Below are 17,577 nucleotides of genomic sequence, written 5' to 3'. Positions count from 1 at the left end.
CTTCTGAAGAGCTGTAATCTTGTCCATCTTTTTTACAGTCTATGGTTCACATCTATACTTTAAGCTGGACTGATGTCAATGCCAAGTCTGAACAGGGCCAAAGCATCCCAGATTATGTGTCGGACTTCTCCTAGAAAAAGCAATAAAGTGGCACCCATTAGTCTTTAAGTCATCCAGTTTGTTAATCTGATCCTGATCCTGATGGGGTTCTTTGTTGTGACAAGGTAGACTTGTAGTTTTAGACGCAGTGCTTCTTTAAGTCCTCTTCTTACTGTTTGACTGTCTCTTTGTGTCTTTTTATTTGTGTCCGTCCCTAAGGTCTTTCCAGTGTCTTCAGCTGCAGCCACCCTCAGTGAAACCAAAGCCTTGTCTGTTTGTCTGGAGTCAGTTTGAAGATCACAGCTTTCGACTCTATCAGGCAAATTGGCTCAGCAAGATGGCCGACAGGCTGGTGAGAGTCAAATGATTTAAAATTTTTAAAATGACAGCGCCTACAACGCTTTACACTCTCCGACCCTCTTTCAGGAGATTGGTCTAAATGAGGTGGAAATTCTCTTGAGGAGGCCGAAGAGTAAAGTGAAGGAGCGTTTGGTGGAGGTGCTGCTGGAGCTGGTGGCCTCCTGCAAGTCAGTGTCATCATCTTGAAGTTTTCATTAAAGTAGCTTCAACTAGTCTGATTTGATTTGATTTGATTTAATTCATCCTGTTTGTCTCTTTCTCTCTGTTTTTTTCTTTTTCTGTCCCCCTTATTTCACTCTGCAGACAGTTCAGTGCTTTCTCAGACAGGAGATCTCAGTCACGTCCCAACAACCTGGACAAATGCAGGAAAGAGTTTATCAAGAAGAATCTGGTGAGTCTGTCGTAAGCCGTGTCTCTCTCTTCATGCCTGCCTCTCTCCTTCTGACCTAATGTTTGATTGTGTCCAGATCCTGGTGGCCCGACAGGCAGTGAGGGCCAGGCGGAGGATTACAAGACTGTCGGCCAAACAGCGGTTGATCGATAGCAAGAAAATCCTCAAAAGGCTCCGCGCTCTCGCAGCAGAGGTCAGAGTTAATTTGCAGTTAGATCACCTTAGGACATGAGAAGGACGTCAAAAATCATATATTGTGTTTATACAGTTTGTCTGAGCTCTGACATCCCCTTCCCTACGTCACACTCTCTCCAGCCCCAGAATACCATTCCTGATGCTTTTCTCTGGTTACTGAGTGGAAACAAGCGACTGGCTTACGTCAGGATTCCATCCTACTCCATCTTTTTCTCACTGGTGGAGGAACAGAGGGGGCGAGACTGCGGCCGAGTCACCACCCTGTACATGAAGGTAACTGTTCTGTATATAATGTTCTGTATGTCATCAATGCAGGATAAAATCAGAGATAATTAATGTTTTCTTGCTGTTCTATACCATGGTTGATGCAAGCAAAGCAAGCAACCCATACAGCATCGTTAGCATGCTAGCTAACGGGGGAATTTGCATCTTGCACATTCTACTTAATGCTAAAACTGAGTATAATATCAGCATCCCTTGAGAGTCTGTTACTACAGTTCGCTAAAGAGCAAGCTGTAGTTACAGTGAACCAAAAACTCACTCATCTAGGTCAGGGTATTTTTAAAAGTTGAAACAGTACAGATGATCTGAACCATTGGTCCAGGATTGTCAGGATAAAGGGTAGACGACTTGGTTATTCCCTGTGGAACTGGGGTGTCTGGGACTCCCAGGCAACTCAGTGTGGTATCTGCAGACCAAGAAGGGGGCGAGAGGTCAGATGAGGAAGATGGCAGCTCGAAGATTGGGTGAGGCAGCAGAATGAGCCTTCTGTTGGGTCTGGCATAAGAGAGAGGATATTAGCTGGAAGCCTCGAGAAAAGGGACAGGGACAGTCCTTTAGAACTAAAGAAGCTGCTCGGATGAGTGGCAGAACGTCTTCTCAAAAAACTCTACAAGTCCAATTGAATTTTTCAGACGTTTTTTGCATATACCACGACCTGGATGACTGAGAACCTTCACAGACATACTAATAAAAGCTGAACTTCCCACAAGTCATTAAGAAATGAAGACGCTACTTGGATAAGTGGAATCATGTTAAAGAAAACCCAAGCAAGTCCGACAAATTATAAAGTGAAACTCATATCGCAACTCCATCAAAACCAATGTGCATGTGACCCAAGTCCACTGGTGGATTTACCTTTGGGCTTTTCAATCACTCCAGGCGATGCATGTCAATCAAACTGTTCTGGCTCTAAAATTATTTGTGATCCTCAACGTCCAGCATACTGTCTCTGAACTCATCAAGCTGAAGTTCTCATAAGATTAATGGCACTCATCTTTCTTCATCTTTCTTCAATTTCCATCTTTTTAATTCTGTGTCTATAACAGAATCAGTCCAAATCATCTGTCTCATCTGTCTGTTCTTCAAGTCACCAGGAGGTTCAGCAAGTGAGGTCTTCGCAAAGCTGGAGGTCTACCTGTGGCTCGGCCCTGCCAAGTACTGTAAAGAGGCCCTCAACTCCCTGCCAGAGGAGTTCTTGCCGGTCTATGAAGAGGACAACGAGGAGGAGCAGAGGGTGGTCCCTGTGGGAGAGAGGAGGAAGCTTCCATTCAGCCTGTCCTGCCAGGGTGAGTCAGCTGTGTTGGAACATATTCAGATGAGTTTATACTTTGTAATACAAGCCTAGTAATTTCTATTATGTTTGTCAGTAAAGAAGCGTCTCCTGACTTGACCTCTGTCTCTGTCTCTTTGCAGACAGCAGGTACTTCCAGCTACGATGTCACCTGTACCAGGGGCGTGGCCTGAAGGCTGCAGATGCCGACGGGCTGTCAGACCCATTTGCCAAGGTGGTCTTTTCTACACAGTGCCAAGTTACAAGGGTAGGTCCGACTGTTACTGACTGATTAATACTCTTTCAAACTACAAGTGTCATACTTTATATATATATCTTCTTCAAGACACGATACAGCTGTTAACCAGATGTGTGTGTTTGTGTTCAGATGTTGGCAGACACACTTTCTCCCGCCTGGTGTGAGTGTTTGGTGTTTGACAGGGTTTTATTGGAGGGGACGAGAGAGGAGCTCCAGCAAGACCCTCCCCTCATCATCATCAACATCTATGACTACGATGCAGTGGTAATACTCAGACGCTCTTCTTCATATGGAGTTGTTAAATTGGGGGAGAAGACATTTTGTTCACCAGTCCAAACGATTATCAACTTTATTCCAAAATGTCCAGGTCTTTAAATAAAACGTTGAAAATACAAGATACAAGATATACAGAGATCGGTCAAGTCACAAGGTGCATTTAGCAAGAAACGTCCAATCAGAGATCCCTGTTGCTACCAAATGAAAGCTTAAATTAGGTCACTTCTTTTTATCTAATTCAGCAACTTGTGGATTTTGTTCTCAAGTGCAATGAAAAAAACACAAACCATTTTGAATTCTCTGTTATTTATATTTAAGCCTGTTGTTGTGTTGTGGTGTTTAGATCTTTACCAATATAGGGAGTGTTTCAACCGTTATAGACGACAAAATACATCTGCATCTACATCTGGATAGTCCTGCAGCCAGTCAGAGACATTTTGTTGTAAACAAATTCAACTCCACGATGCTCAGATGACATGTATGACTATGTCGCTGCTCTTCCGTCTTCTATCACCACATAAAACCTTCCCAAGCGATTGGATTGACCTGGCACATCTTTGTCAGAGCATAGTCAGTTACCAACAGAGAGATTCCAGACAAACTACTGGCTACTGGATGGATAAATGGACTGGTGGACGAAACGCGATTTCTCAGAAACAAAGCTGATAAGTAACTGTAAGAAACTATAAAACAGCTGTTACATTTGCCAGAGCGAGCCCATTTGTTTTTGTTATATATCCTTAACTATAAATATATAGCCGTAGGATGGTGTGGAATAGTGCTATGAGAAGCAGGTCCAGGGCTGAGGTTCCTTGATCAAGCCCCCAACCCTCAGTGTGTACACTGCTTTTAATAGATTGGTTAAATGCAGAGAGAGAGTTTCCCCATTAGGGACGGATTAAGGAAATAGAAAAATTAAAGAATAGAAAAATCTCAAACAGGAACACCAAATGAGACCCTATTGCCCTCCACATTTACCTCCTATTTCTATTATAACACCGTGTGTGTGTGTCTGAATGTGTGTGTGTTTGCGTGCAGGGCAGTCCAAAGCCTCTGGGTCGAGCTTTTGCTGAGCCGGAGTTTAAACCTGTGGAGCAGCACTACCAAAAGCCTCACCTCCGTTTCTACGACATCAGCATGGGGAAGGCCCCTGCTGGAGAGCTTCTGGCTGCCTTTGAGCTCATCGAGCTGGACTACTCTGTGTTTGGAGAGGTGATATCAATCAATCCATCAACTGCATGACACTTTTTTTATTGGAAAGATGGAAAATAAGCACAAGATAAATTAATGTAATAAGTTAGAAAGGAAATGAACCGTCGAGTTAATTATTGCTTTACTTTCTAACCACTTTAGTTTCAACATGCTACATTTATTGTGGTAGTGTAGCTCATTTTCTTGGATTATTACTCAGGCATGCTCACTTCTTCTGTGTTGCAAGCCAGTCTGAAGTCAAATCTCTCAAAAAGCATGGACCAAGCTACCAAGACAACATCAGAGTTGTTATAAACCAGAAATATATATTAACAAAATGCAAACACAATTTAATTATTGAAGAAATAAATCATCTCCCTCCTACAGCCTTGTCTCCCCAACAGCGTGGATCCCCAGGAAGTGGCCTACGAGGCAGACCTGGACTTTTACACCATTCCTGAGGGAATCCGACCTGTTCTGAAGACGTTCAGGATCGAGGTCGGACACAAACACACACATACAATCTGTTTGGAGGTTTGTTCACATGTTTCGAGAATTTCAAATGCGTAATACTCTGTGCGTTTAGGTGTTGTTCTGGGGCCTGAGGGAGCTGAAGCGGGTGAACCTGTTCGAGGTGAAGCGCCCCTTGGTGAAGATTGAGTGTGCAGGACGGCAGCTGGAGTCTGAGGAGATTGAGAGCTACCAAGCTCACCCAAACTTCAAAGAAGTGGCCCGCTACATCGACGTGGTCAGTTTCTGTCATACTACTATACTCATACTCAGTGGCGGCTGGTGAATTTTGTATTAGGGGGGGCACAAAGTTTGTAAATCAAACCCCTGTAGGGGGCTCTGGGGGCATCCTCCCCCAGTAGATTTTTGTGATTTTCACGTACAAACTAAGCATTCTGGTGCATTCTGACAAAATAATAAAGACAAAATAGAACATCTCCTTACAAAGACAAATGGGGCCATGGAACTAAGTTTTAACTTAATTTATTTGCCTTGTAAAATCCAGCAAGTTTAAAAGTGCTAATACATCAAACATTTTAATCGCATATAAATATTTGACCTGAGAACAGTGAGAAGTTATTTTTTCATATGGATTTTTAGTATACCATTGAATAATGACTGAAATTTCCCAGCCAAGGGGCCAACCAAAGCGGTTTCATCAGCTTCTTCGTTCATGTTCATTGTGGTTTGTAGTCTGAAGTAATGAACGCTAGTTGGTGCTCCAGTATAATCGGTCCGCCGAACTCATCCAGTGAGAAACGTTCCGCGGTGCAAAAATAAGTGTGATTAAAATGCGTAAAAAATTATTAACCCGTTATTTTTGTGTAATTAATCTTAATTAACAAGTTAAAGTCCCGGCCCTAGTTTTAAGTCCTTCATCCCCGTTGTAGTCCATAACATCTCTGTCCCGGGACTTTGAAACAGCACGCAGGGGAAACAAAAAAAGCTGTTTAGCATACACATTTGAGGTGAAGCTCCTTGTGTATGTCCTCCCACAATCAGTAGGCTAGCCTGCTGCGAAATGTTTAAGTCCGGACAGTCGGGTCCCAACTCCTTCACCCTTTTCTTCTCCACATAGATATATATATATATACCAGAGCCCGTCCACCATATTATTATATTATATTCGTCTACCATATTAGACGTTCTCTCAATGCAGCCGACCGACGAAAATTGCGCGAATGCTTCCTGATGGACGTGATTGATTGATGAATTGTCCAATCAAGCAGCTATCTCTTTGCTCAGTTACGTATGACGCAAGCGCGTTAGGGCGAGCCCCAAATCCTCATTGAAAATGCATTGAAGGCTCATTTTCCGAAAAAAAAACTTTTAACATGAGAGTCAATGGGAGAAGCTGGGGCGATTTTCCACGTTGATGAATTCGCCCAGAGAGGCGGGACCATTTGAAACGCGACTTGAACCTGACGATTCTGATTGGACAATGACAGATAATATGTCTAGAACACTGAAAACTACTTTTGCTGTGATAGAATTTGTAAAAAAAAATAAATCCTCTTTCTCCCAGCTGGTAGGGCGTCGCCCAAATCGCCCCTATACACCATCCGCCCCTGCTCATACTACTCATGCTAGTTAATATTAATAACAACAAATATGGCTCACACTTCCACCTCGTAACCAGAACGGGGATGCAGCTAACATCTCCTTCTGTTGTGTTTGGTCTAATCAGGAGCTGCCTGAGCAGTCCTACCTCCATCCTCCCCTCACAGTGTTCGTGGTGGAGCAGCGGGCATTCGGTCAGCTTGCTCTGGTCGGGACCCATGTGGTCCAGAGCCTCATGGACTACGGCCTGCGTCATCAAGAAGAGGATCCAGAGGAGGAAGAGGAGGAGCCAAAAAGAAAGAGTAAGAAACTAATGGAAGTAGTGTTCACAGGAAGATAGATGGAACAGGAACGGGGAGCATACATCTTTTGAGGGTGATATTATAAAAATATTATTATAGATTTGATTTTGATGGACAAAAGTCTTTGTGACTCACTGATGAAAAAATTTATAATAAAAAGTTAGTCAGACTTCCTCAAATGTCCTCAAACGCCCAATTGTTTTGCTACTTAGCCAGCCGTGTTAGCATCAGCAGCTTACATTAACACAGACAAATATTTAATGTTTAACAAGTGGAGAGATCAGGCCTGCTGTGGCTGGTTATGATAGCTAGGTTGTGATTTGATAATTGCTGTGTGGAAGAGAGCTAAAGTGAAGTTCAGTATCGCTAATGTGATTGTTTTCTTGCACGGACAGACTGTATATACATGTAGACACCACTGCGGCAATGTATCAGTGTGTCCTTCATTATGGAAGGAGAATGTAGTGTTACAGCCACAGACACTTTGGAACTACATACAGACTCAGTAAAAAAAAGATATTAACAAGAATTGTACATGCATCTGATCAGGTTTTGTGACAGTTGTGTAAGACTGAAAAAAAGAAGTAGCAAAGAAATTAAGCCTTACTTTGATAAAAATGAAAATGTGGTAGCTTGCAGTCATTGGCTCAGGTTAGCTCAATGAATGAGCTGCTTACTGTCATAAATGACATTCAAGGTGTTTGTAACAGAAGAATATTGTAAGATAACATCTCCCCTGTGAAAGATACAAGGATGTATGTTGCTTCTTCAATTACATTTTCATCACTTTCTGCTTTTTGAACTGGTCAGAACCTGCTGACAGTGAGTATTTCTCACAGCAGAGCTCTGTCTTCTGACACAGTATTTGCATCTCTCCAGTGAGACAGAATTCAGTGAAGATGAACACACTGATGTCAGTGAAGAATATGTCACTCAGCGGCCTGGCGATCAAACAGTCGAGGATTCCCATCATACCCATCAAGCTGGTTACCGTATGTATATTAATCTACCCCCATATTAATTTAACACCAAAACTGTTCAAACAAGCCAGATTTTAAATATACACTCGTAAAAGGTGAGATGATGTTGACACTTGTGTGCTGTAAATGAATAAAACGTCTTCAGTCGCCGCTGAAGAAGCTGATAAAGAAGGGAGAGGAGCTGGAGGAGGAGCCTCCGGAGAAGGAGGAGCTGGATTGGTGGTCCAAATACTACGCTTCACTGGAGGAGCTGGAGAAGCAGGTGAGACAAACAATTTACCTGCCTGCCGTCAGTCTTAATATTATATAGACGGATATTAAAAACACGTGCATCAATTCATATTTTGCACGCCAAGTTGTCAGGAAAAAACAAATAACATAAAACAAAAACCCAGTGTAAAGTACATTTCCTGCAGTGTTCACAAAAGAAAGGAAGCATTACACAATACTTATATATTGATGCCAGACTTATCAGTTCATACTTCAGGCAAAACGACTACGGTTTTTAATTTAACTCAACATGTGTAATGCATTTTTCTGCAGGCTGCTGAAACTGAAGAGATGGAGGAACAAGCGGAGACAGGTACAGATCAACACCTATTGTGAAATGTTGGGTTATGGTTCTAAAGTGTTCATAACCATAAAGTTATTTCTAGTTTAATTTTTTACAGCAAAAACACATTTGGCTGATATTTTCCAGTCCAATGCAACAGCAACGTGTGCTTGCTGGTGTTAGACCTTGCCTTGTGCATGAGGGCCACACACATGTTGACACAGAGTCTGTCTACAGACAAAACATCTCGGTAAATATGCAATTACGAAACTGTCAACAGAGTTGTGTTGATAAAGTTTTCTTCTTTGCACAGATGGAGTGAATCTGACCATGGCAAGCATCGAAGAAGAGGAGGAGGAAGCTGTGGTGCAGGAAATCATTACTCCCAAACGCAAGGCGATCGCCACACTTAAGGTGCGAGATCATAGCAGTTTCTGGCCAATCCTTTCTACACGGCCAAAAATGATCATTGTAGCTCTGCTTTTAGGATTCCATCAGTAAAAATTATAAAATTATTTGGTGACAAGGCAGAGGCCAGTGCCCACGGACACATGAAGACCACTGTTCCCAACAGGGAAACATGGTTTTAACCAGACAGAAGTCAGAGCTGGTCAGGAAAGACTGAAAACCTAAAAGTCTATAATAAATAAATAAATAATAAATAACTAGAACACATACCACAAACCCCAAACAGTATTGAAAGCAAACTGCAGCACAACAAAACTGCAAAAGACTGAATTTATTTATGCCCTGGAGTTTGTAATCCTCACAGTCTCTGAGAAGAAGCTACGCTTTAGCCTTGTTGTTCTGGCTCTGAGGGTAAACAGTTTATGTGCGGGCTGGGGTCTTCATGATTTATGATGCCCTGCTCCTGCACCTGCTAAGGTAAATGTCCTCCAAGGAAAAAACGCTGCTGCCGGTTATTTTGGGGGCAGACTGTTTGTTGTAGTGATTTCCTGTCAGCTGCAGAATAGTTAACATACCAGGCAGTGATGGAAGATGTTAATGTGCAATCCACCACATAAAGGGATGGTCTGGACAACAGGGCTAATGGTTTCTTATGTTAATTTAAAAGGAATAAAATTCTTTAATCTACCTCCAATCAAAAAATAAGTAATTGCAAACGTGATTTACGAAATTCCTCCAAATTTATTACAAATCAACAATAGAAACTTTGGTCAGATGCACTTTGTGTGCTTCAATTAGTTTAGAAAGGGATCCACAACTTGCAATTTGGAATACATGTCCAGACACAAACAAAATCCATGAACTCTCTGCTGACTTTTAGATCAGGGTAGGGATGTAAAAACATTTGAAAAGCTTTGAGTGTTTCCTTGATAACATGAGGATAACTTGTTTGTGTGTCAGCTCTATGGAGGTGATCTGGAGTCAGAGTTCAGTCAGTTTCAAGACTGGCTGCAGGTCTTCCATCTATATAAAGGCAGAGCGAGCACCGAAGATGATGAGGATGATGAAGAGGAAAGACTGATGGGAAAATACAAGGTAATGCAAACAGAGAGCTGTCTGTCAGTCTGTCTCAGTGTGTCTCTTAATCTGCTGTGGTGTTCATTGTACCCACCTTCCATCCTCAGGGATCCTTCCTTGTTTTTCCGATTGATCCCAGAGATGCAGAAGACACCAATTGTCAGATCACCAACGGAATCCCTAAAAACACACCAATCAAAGTCTTAGTCCGAGTCTACATCGTCAAGGTACTTGTCTGTCTGCATGAAACGACCAAATTCTTTCCTATAGCTGCATTATACTGGGTTAATATGTGTTTAAACCACACTGGTATACTTCTTTGTATTCTGTATTCGGTCTGATCTGCTGTTTCTGTTTCTGTCCTGCAGGCCACCAGCCTGTCTCCCACAGATCCAAACGGTAAAGCTGACCCATACATCGTGGTCCAAGTGGGAGAGCAGCATCTGGACTCCAAAGATCGTTACATCCCCAAACAACTCAATCCAGTATTCGGAGAGTCAGTACCTGTCTGTCTACACAACTGTCTATCTGTCTGCGACTCTCTGACTCCGACTCTCTGACTCTGTCTGTGTGACTCTGTCTTTCAGGGTGTTTGAGCTCACAGTATCTTTCCCACTGGAGACAGAGCTGATAATCAAGGTCTTGGACCATGATCTTGTGGGAGCTGATGACATTATCGGCGAGACGCGCGTTGACCTGGAGAACCGGTTCTACAGCCGCCACAGAGCGTCCTGCGGTCTGGCTCTTTACTACGACACGTTAGTACCAACACTAGAACAGACAATATAAAAAGGAACCATAGGCTGTAGATAAAGTTGAATAAAGCAGTTGTGATGCCCATTGTTTCCCCAAAGAGCAGTTCTGTAGCTCAATATGGTGTCTATGACCAGGATGGTGATGCCTAGCCAAATGGCTTACTTGATGTACAGTAATTTAAACATGCAGGTGGAGAAATTTATTAATTTATAGACACCAAAAACAGGTTTTAACTTGTTTATTTCTGCTCCAAAGTTGGACATTTTAACATAGAGGTCTATGGAGAATGACTCACCTGGAGAGCCAGCCTCATGTGGACGTTTGAGGAACTGCAGCTATGGCCATCATTAACATCGAAACTACATTTGATACCAATATATTTGATATTATATATATTATGTTTATCTGTCTGTGCCAGAGGTTGCGCTAGATAGACCTAGTATATAAAGTCAATGACATAGACATATACAGGACATATATACATAAATAGACATATATACATATATATGTCTATGTATACATATGGCTCTGATGTGTGCATCGGTGTACCAGGAAATCGTGCACTGACAAAAGTTCCACGATGTTTGGAACACAAACTGCAATTAGAGACAAGAGCCAATTAATAATGTCACTCGCCACCAAGTGGTCAGGGGTGTGAATTGCAATCTGTCAAAATGACAGATGGCCTTCAGATTTTTCCATCACAGTTTTAAAACGACAGTCAATGACGGAAAATATTCGGTCAACGCGACCCCTGGTCTCTCCCTGTGTCTCTCTTTCCAGTGATGGTTACAATGTGTGGCGCGATGCAAAGAAGCCGTCAGCCATCTTGGCTGAGCTCTGCAGAAAGAACAACATCCCTTGTCCAGAGTACAGAACGTCTGAGGTCAAAGTCCTCAACAAGATCTTCAAGATACCACCAGACGCAGTACCTGAAGGTAGGACTGACAGAAAGGTATCATTGTATATACTGAAACATCATGATATCTGGAAATGATGGAAGTGAACAGTCTATCATGGTCCCTCTTTGGACACCTACAAACAATATCATGCACAAATACTAGTATTCCTCTGACTGGTAACTGTTACTCCACCTTGACCACTACTAATGCTGAAATAATGGTGTTACCGCTCAGCAGCACCAGCTCTAACAGTTGTGTTGTTGTTGTCAGCTCTGCTGAAGAAGAACCAGCGGTCTCCAGAGGAGGAGGCAGAGATGGAGGAGCATGCAGCCCTGAGCGTGTTATGGCGCTGGGGTGAGATGAGTGAGTTCCTCACCGGAGCCATTCCTCTGGTACCGGAGCACGTGGAGATCAGGTCTCTGCTGAACCAGGACAATCCCGGACTACCCCAGGTAACCACAACACAGTGAACAACACGCTAGCACTGGTATCACTAAACGTCCTTAACAGTGTGTGTGTGTGTGTGTGCACGTTGCAGGGTTACCTTCACATGTGGGTGGACATGTTTCCCACTGATATCCCGGCTCCGCCTCCTGTGGACATAAAACCCCGCCTACCTGAACAGTACGTCACCACACTGTTTTGTACAGTAGAGCAGAGTAGAGACGCAGCTACAATATGTGACCTTTGTTTCCATGACTACAGGTACGAGCTGCGGGTGATCATCTGGAACACAGATGACGTGTTTCTGGACGATGTCAACCCTTTCACAGGAGAACCGTCCTCGGACATCTATGTTAAAGGGTCAGATTCACACATAATTCAGTTTAATTCCTTTTTATTTATATAGCGTCAATAACAGCACAAACTGTCTCAAGACACTTTACAAAACCTGGCCTGAAACCCCCAGAGTAAACACTAAGGTGGCAATGGCAAGGAAAAACTACCTTTTAACAGGAAGAAACCTTGAGCAGAACTCATATGGAGGACACATCTGCTTGAGGCTGGACGGGTAGAGACAGAAAATGAGCGAGAAGAGAGGAGGAAGGAGATAAACATACATCTGACTAAAGCATACAAGTAGAATCATGATACAAGTGCAACATATAGCTGATGTTGTTACATGAGAGATTGAAAATGAATATAAACAAGAGCATAAAACTGTTAGTGACAATAGTTCTATCACAGGTGAGTTAGCTGCTATAATGATTTAATATAAGCCGTATCACAGGCAGGTTGGAGAATGATGCATTCAGGTAGGAGTGGATAACTGCAGGCTGTGAAAACTGGTCAGGTTGAACCACAAACAAGTAGTATGGAGCTCTACAGGTCAGAAACACACAATATAATCATAACTTAAACAGACTCGGTTATTTTTGGTGCGATTAATCGTCATGTCGTTCATGTTCGTCTCGTGTCCTTCTTCGGCTCTGAGGCTCAGTCTTCCGTTGTGTTCTCTGTGCAGCTGGATAAAAGGACTGGAATCAGACAAACAGGAGACTGACGTCCACTTCAACTCTCTGACCGGAGAAGGAAACTTCAACTGGAGATTTATTTTCCGCTTTGACTATCTTCCTACTGAGGTATACACACGTGCCTGGACCAGTTGATGGCCCACACTTCTGCTTCACTTTAGTTCCTCCAGGGCCGTAAACGATGATTTTATTTCTTCTGCTCATTACTGATATGATTAATTATTTAGTCGGTAAAATGTTCAACCATAAACATTCTGCAGTTGCAGAATCTGAGGTGATGTGTTTCTATAAAGCAAAAGGATTTAACTGTAATTAAAACTGTATTTAAACTTAAGAATTAAATATCAACTGTTGTTGTTGAGTTCATCTTCTCTTCAGAGGTGTTCGGCAGCAGCAGTGCGCCTTCTCAGCACATTTGCTCGGACTATTGTTCGTCTTGCTTTTGTAGCGATCTTTGTTGGTCGACCACTCCTGTGGAGGGTAGCAGTTATCTTAAATCTCTTCCATTTGTTCACAATTTGTCCAACTGTAGATTTGTGATTTTCAAACTGTTTAGAGATGGTTTTGTAGCCTTCTCCAGCGTGATGAGCTACGACAACTCTTTTTCTGAGGTCCTTGCACTTCCACAAGCAATTGTTGTGAAGATCAGACTGTGACAAAACCCAGATTTATTTTTTTAACAAAGCAGAGCACTGAATGACACCTGAGCCGCTTTACATTGATTGGAAACACTTCTGAACAGATGGACTCTTCTTTGGCCTTGAAATTAACTTGACATCCTAGAGGTGCATTGACTTTTGCAAGTCACAGGCTATGTGATAGTGGCTCATTTTACTGTTGGGTTGTTGGGTTCTCTCTGTCTACTTTTGTGAAAATCTGCAGATGTTTGACAGATTTGTTGACAGAAATATCTCAAATTCTGAGAGGCGCAATAGCTTTTAAGCGACACTGTAGAAGCTCCATTAAACTGAAAATGTTGTTCATACACAGAACACTGGTACATGCAATAAACGCCAGCGTGCACCCCGCTGCTCATGCTCCATTTTTGAATTAATTATATCCTGAAATCCAGATTTCCCGCCAAATTATGACCAGTCACAAAACTGTTTGCAAACTCGTATTGTTGAGGACGTGTCAGAACATGTGCAGCCTCTCGCGTGAGTTTATAGTGTGAGTCTCCTGCTGTGCTCCTGTAGAAAGAGGTGGTGTATAAGAAGAAGGATTCCATCTTCTCTCTGGAGGAGTCCGAGTTTCGTCAGCCGGCTGTTCTGTCGCTGCAGGTTTGGGACTACGACCGCATTGCTGCCAACGACTTCCTGGGTGAGACGCAGAGAGACATACAGCTCTAAAACTGACTGACACATGACAGGTCATATTTGATGGTCCATCACTCTCAAACAACTTAACTGATCTTCACATTTCTTTTGATTGTTTCATCAGTTTCTGTCAATGCTTCCTGCATTTTATTTATTTATTTTTTTCACATTAAGAGCAACCCGTTCTTGTCCTCTTTCAGGCTCCATAGAGTTTCGGCTCAGCGACATGGTGCGACCGGCCAAGACGCCCGGCAAGTGTACAATCGAGATGGCAAAGGATCGTGCCAGCCCTCGCTTCTCCATCTTTCGCGCTAAAAAGATGAGGGGCTGGTGGCCGCTGACCCGCCTGAAGACGGCCGAGGACTTTGAGAGGGAGGAGAAGGAACGGGAGGAGGCCAAGAAGAAGGGAGCGAAAAAGCGCAAAAAGAAGTCCAAGGACAAGAGGAGCAAGATGAGACAGGAGGACATCCAGTACACTGACAGCTTGGGCAACACCTTCCTGTTAATGGTACAAAATTACATTATCAGTCTTATTATAATGATGACACAGTAACTACATATGGGATAAATACAGTTAAATTCATTGGTAGCAGCAACTTTATTGGAATTAGTGCTGTGGAAATTTGACCCATCTGAATGTTTTTAACCTTTGAAGGGTCTCGCCTTTATTTGTTCCTATTGATAGTATTACCTGAGAACAAACTGTACAATACAAATGTTAACACAAAGTTTGATATTAATTTACAATTTAAACCCCAGTTTGACACTTAATCTGTGTTTGTGTGAAGGGGAAGGTGGAGGCAGAACTTCAGCTGGTGACCTTGGAGCAGGCCGAGGCCAACCCTGTGGGGAAGGCCCGCAAGGAGCCGGAGCCCCTGGACAAACCAAAGTACATTATCCACATACACACACACACACACACACACACACACACAGTAAAAGTGTGGACAGAACACACAAAGTTTATTCATCTTCGAAAAACTTCTTAAAGACATACCTGCAGCACTAGGTAGCAAGAAAGTTAAAACTGCATTCTTACGATTGTAAGTTAAACTGTTGCTCATGCGCTCATTGACGTTGTCAGATGTCATCTTCCTTTAAAAAGTTAACTAGTGAAATAAAACTTTGATGTGTAGCACGTCTGTTGCTTCATAACGGTGGCCTCTATTTAAAATTAATTGTGGCGTTTTGCTGTTTCACAGCTAGTGTGAACACAGCATGTCTGTTAGCTAGCAAACTTGTTAGCTTGTCAATAGCTGGTTTTACTATTAGTTTATGTTTATGTGGAGATTATATTACAAAACTGGTGGAAAAAGTGAAGCTTTTTTCTTTGGCCTCCAAAATATCTCTTGTTATTGGTTAATGGCGTCATGTTTTGTCTCAAATGTCAACAGTGTTTATTGCGCCATGCAAATAAATCCTCAGATTACAGATTTATTCTCTCAAACAGGAAAGTTTAAATCTAGTTTGACCAGCCTTCTGTAGACTCAGTCCAGGTGAAAACAGATGTAAACTGTCTCTTCTCGTCTCTACAGTCGTCCCACCACTAGCTTCAGCTGGTTTGTCAACCCGATGAAGACTTTCATCTTCCTCATCTGGAGGAAATACAAGAAGTACATCATCACTCTGGCCATTCTCGCCATCCTAACGGTCTTCGTTGGTCTCCTCATCTACACGCTGCCGCAGCAAATCACCTCCCTCCTTTTCAAAGGATGAAGAAACCGGAGAGGAGTCTTCATCACTTCATACTGGATGTCCCCGACTGTCTCAGGTTTCTGATCCTGAACTCCTCCAGATTCATATTTACTCCTCCGTCTGTTTCTATGGTACTACTGTAAATCTGTAGATCTCATGATTGCTGGACTGCATTATCCAGCATCCTCTCTGACATCAACATGACGAATGACAATCGGTTTTATCTGTTGGATTATTGTATTCAAAATTATTAGAAATTAGAGGAAATTATTGCACACTTTATGAATATTATGTACATTTAATATTGTCTGAATATACAACGTATAGCACAACAAAACTTTGTCTTATTTTGAGGATTACATGTAGTATAAGTGAGTATATATGAACAGATTCATATTTTTGTTTTATTTTGTACTTTTACACATAAGAAGTTTACACAAATAAATAAATATTAATATCACTTTCAAACAGTGATTCTGTCTTCTTTGCACGTAGCGAACACACTTTAAAAAAATAACAACGACTTCCAATCAACTGATGTAAACCAATCAGGCATAACATTATGACCACCTTCCTCATATTGTGTAAGTCTCCCTTGTGCCTCCAAAACAGTTGTGACATCAGAGAATGGACATGGACCTTCCGAGGGTGTCCTGTGGTGTCTGGCAACAGAATGTTGTTGGTGGGGGTCTTTGGGTCCTATGGATTGAGGGGAGGGGCCTCAGTGGATCATCCCACAGATACTTGATCAGTTTGTGGTCTAGGGAATTTGGAGGCCAGGTCAACACCTTGTGCTGTTCTTCATGTTTTTTTTTTAGTTGTTCCTAAAACATTTTTCTTTGTGTGTCTGTGTCAGGCTGCATCCTGCTGGGGATGTCTGCTGCCATCAAGGAGTGTCATTGCTATGGGGTGGGGGTGTCTAGTCTGGTCTAGGTGGGTGGTACATGTCTAAGTAACATCCACATGAATGCCAGGTCCAAAAGTTTGAAGGTGGAGCCACAAAACACACACGATTATATTTAATCTCATTTATTTGACAGATGTTAATCAAACATACATTTCCTGAGGATCTTATATCTAAAAAGCCAATATCACAAATTTTCTCTATAATATCAAGCATTTGTCCTCTGGGTGGCGCCATAAAGACAGGATCCCGGTGCCATTATAAGCTGAAGGGATCATCCTCTAGAGCAGGGGTCTTCAACGTTTTCCAGGCCAAGGACCCCCAATCTGATGGAGAGATGGAGCGGGGACCCCCTACTTATATATATATATTGTATAAAATTGTGTTTTATATTAAACCGGTCCTATAGTGCCTTGTAGAAATGTACCTTGTTGTTCTGCATTCAATACTAAGATATTAAAATAACAAACAGGTTAATATATTCATGTTTTTATTTTGAACATGCAAGGTACAGTGGTATGGGTGGCCGTGCCACTGCCATTTATAAACATACCTCAAACTGAGGTGAATATAAAAAAATGTCTAATCAATCAAAACATTTTCGCGACCCCCCTGCAGTACCTCCGCGGACCCCCTAGGGGTCGCGGACCCCCTGTTGAAGACCTCTGCTCTAGAGATCAGGAACGTGATCAGGAAATGTCATAATGATCTGCAACTAATGAGTCGTGTGTCTGGACCAAAGCTTATAAATCAGCAGAAAATATAAACAAACACAGGAAGTGGCCCTGACCTGATCTCAGAAACACATTTTAGTTT

At 42.4% G+C, this 17,577-nt stretch overlaps 1 protein-coding gene across 1 annotated transcript in view; it reads left to right on the top strand.

Moving 5' to 3' along the window:
* fer1l4 (fer-1 like family member 4) overlaps nt 1-16,205 on the top strand; it is a 29,639-nt gene extending 13,434 nt beyond the window's left edge. Inside the window, exons 21-49 of the mRNA XM_084543377.1 lie at nt 319-451; nt 526-630; nt 767-850; nt 927-1,043; nt 1,166-1,318; nt 2,415-2,613; nt 2,741-2,865; nt 2,986-3,120; nt 4,171-4,344; nt 4,711-4,821; nt 4,910-5,071; nt 6,521-6,695; nt 7,575-7,687; nt 7,821-7,937; nt 8,219-8,258; nt 8,542-8,642; nt 9,597-9,731; nt 9,821-9,940; nt 10,082-10,209; nt 10,301-10,471; nt 11,253-11,407; nt 11,642-11,823; nt 11,910-11,995; nt 12,077-12,175; nt 12,837-12,954; nt 14,043-14,166; nt 14,363-14,670; nt 14,951-15,051; nt 15,698-16,205. Coding sequence (XP_084399503.1) covers nt 319-451; nt 526-630; nt 767-850; nt 927-1,043; nt 1,166-1,318; nt 2,415-2,613; nt 2,741-2,865; nt 2,986-3,120; nt 4,171-4,344; nt 4,711-4,821; nt 4,910-5,071; nt 6,521-6,695; nt 7,575-7,687; nt 7,821-7,937; nt 8,219-8,258; nt 8,542-8,642; nt 9,597-9,731; nt 9,821-9,940; nt 10,082-10,209; nt 10,301-10,471; nt 11,253-11,407; nt 11,642-11,823; nt 11,910-11,995; nt 12,077-12,175; nt 12,837-12,954; nt 14,043-14,166; nt 14,363-14,670; nt 14,951-15,051; nt 15,698-15,878 — 3,952 coding nt within the window. The 3' untranslated portion in view covers nt 15,879-16,205. The remainder of the gene's footprint in view (nt 1-318; nt 452-525; nt 631-766; nt 851-926; nt 1,044-1,165; nt 1,319-2,414; nt 2,614-2,740; nt 2,866-2,985; nt 3,121-4,170; nt 4,345-4,710; nt 4,822-4,909; nt 5,072-6,520; nt 6,696-7,574; nt 7,688-7,820; nt 7,938-8,218; nt 8,259-8,541; nt 8,643-9,596; nt 9,732-9,820; nt 9,941-10,081; nt 10,210-10,300; nt 10,472-11,252; nt 11,408-11,641; nt 11,824-11,909; nt 11,996-12,076; nt 12,176-12,836; nt 12,955-14,042; nt 14,167-14,362; nt 14,671-14,950; nt 15,052-15,697) is intronic.
* The last annotated feature ends 1,372 nt before the right edge of the window (nt 16,206-17,577 follow it).

The sequence above is a fragment of the Chelon labrosus genome (genome assembly GCF_963514085.1).
Source record: "Chelon labrosus genome assembly, chromosome: 4".
Taxonomy (NCBI): Eukaryota; Metazoa; Chordata; class Actinopteri; order Mugiliformes; family Mugilidae; genus Chelon; species Chelon labrosus.
Note: the sequence above shows the minus strand (reverse complement) of the source record. Positions and strands in the feature narration are given on the sequence as shown.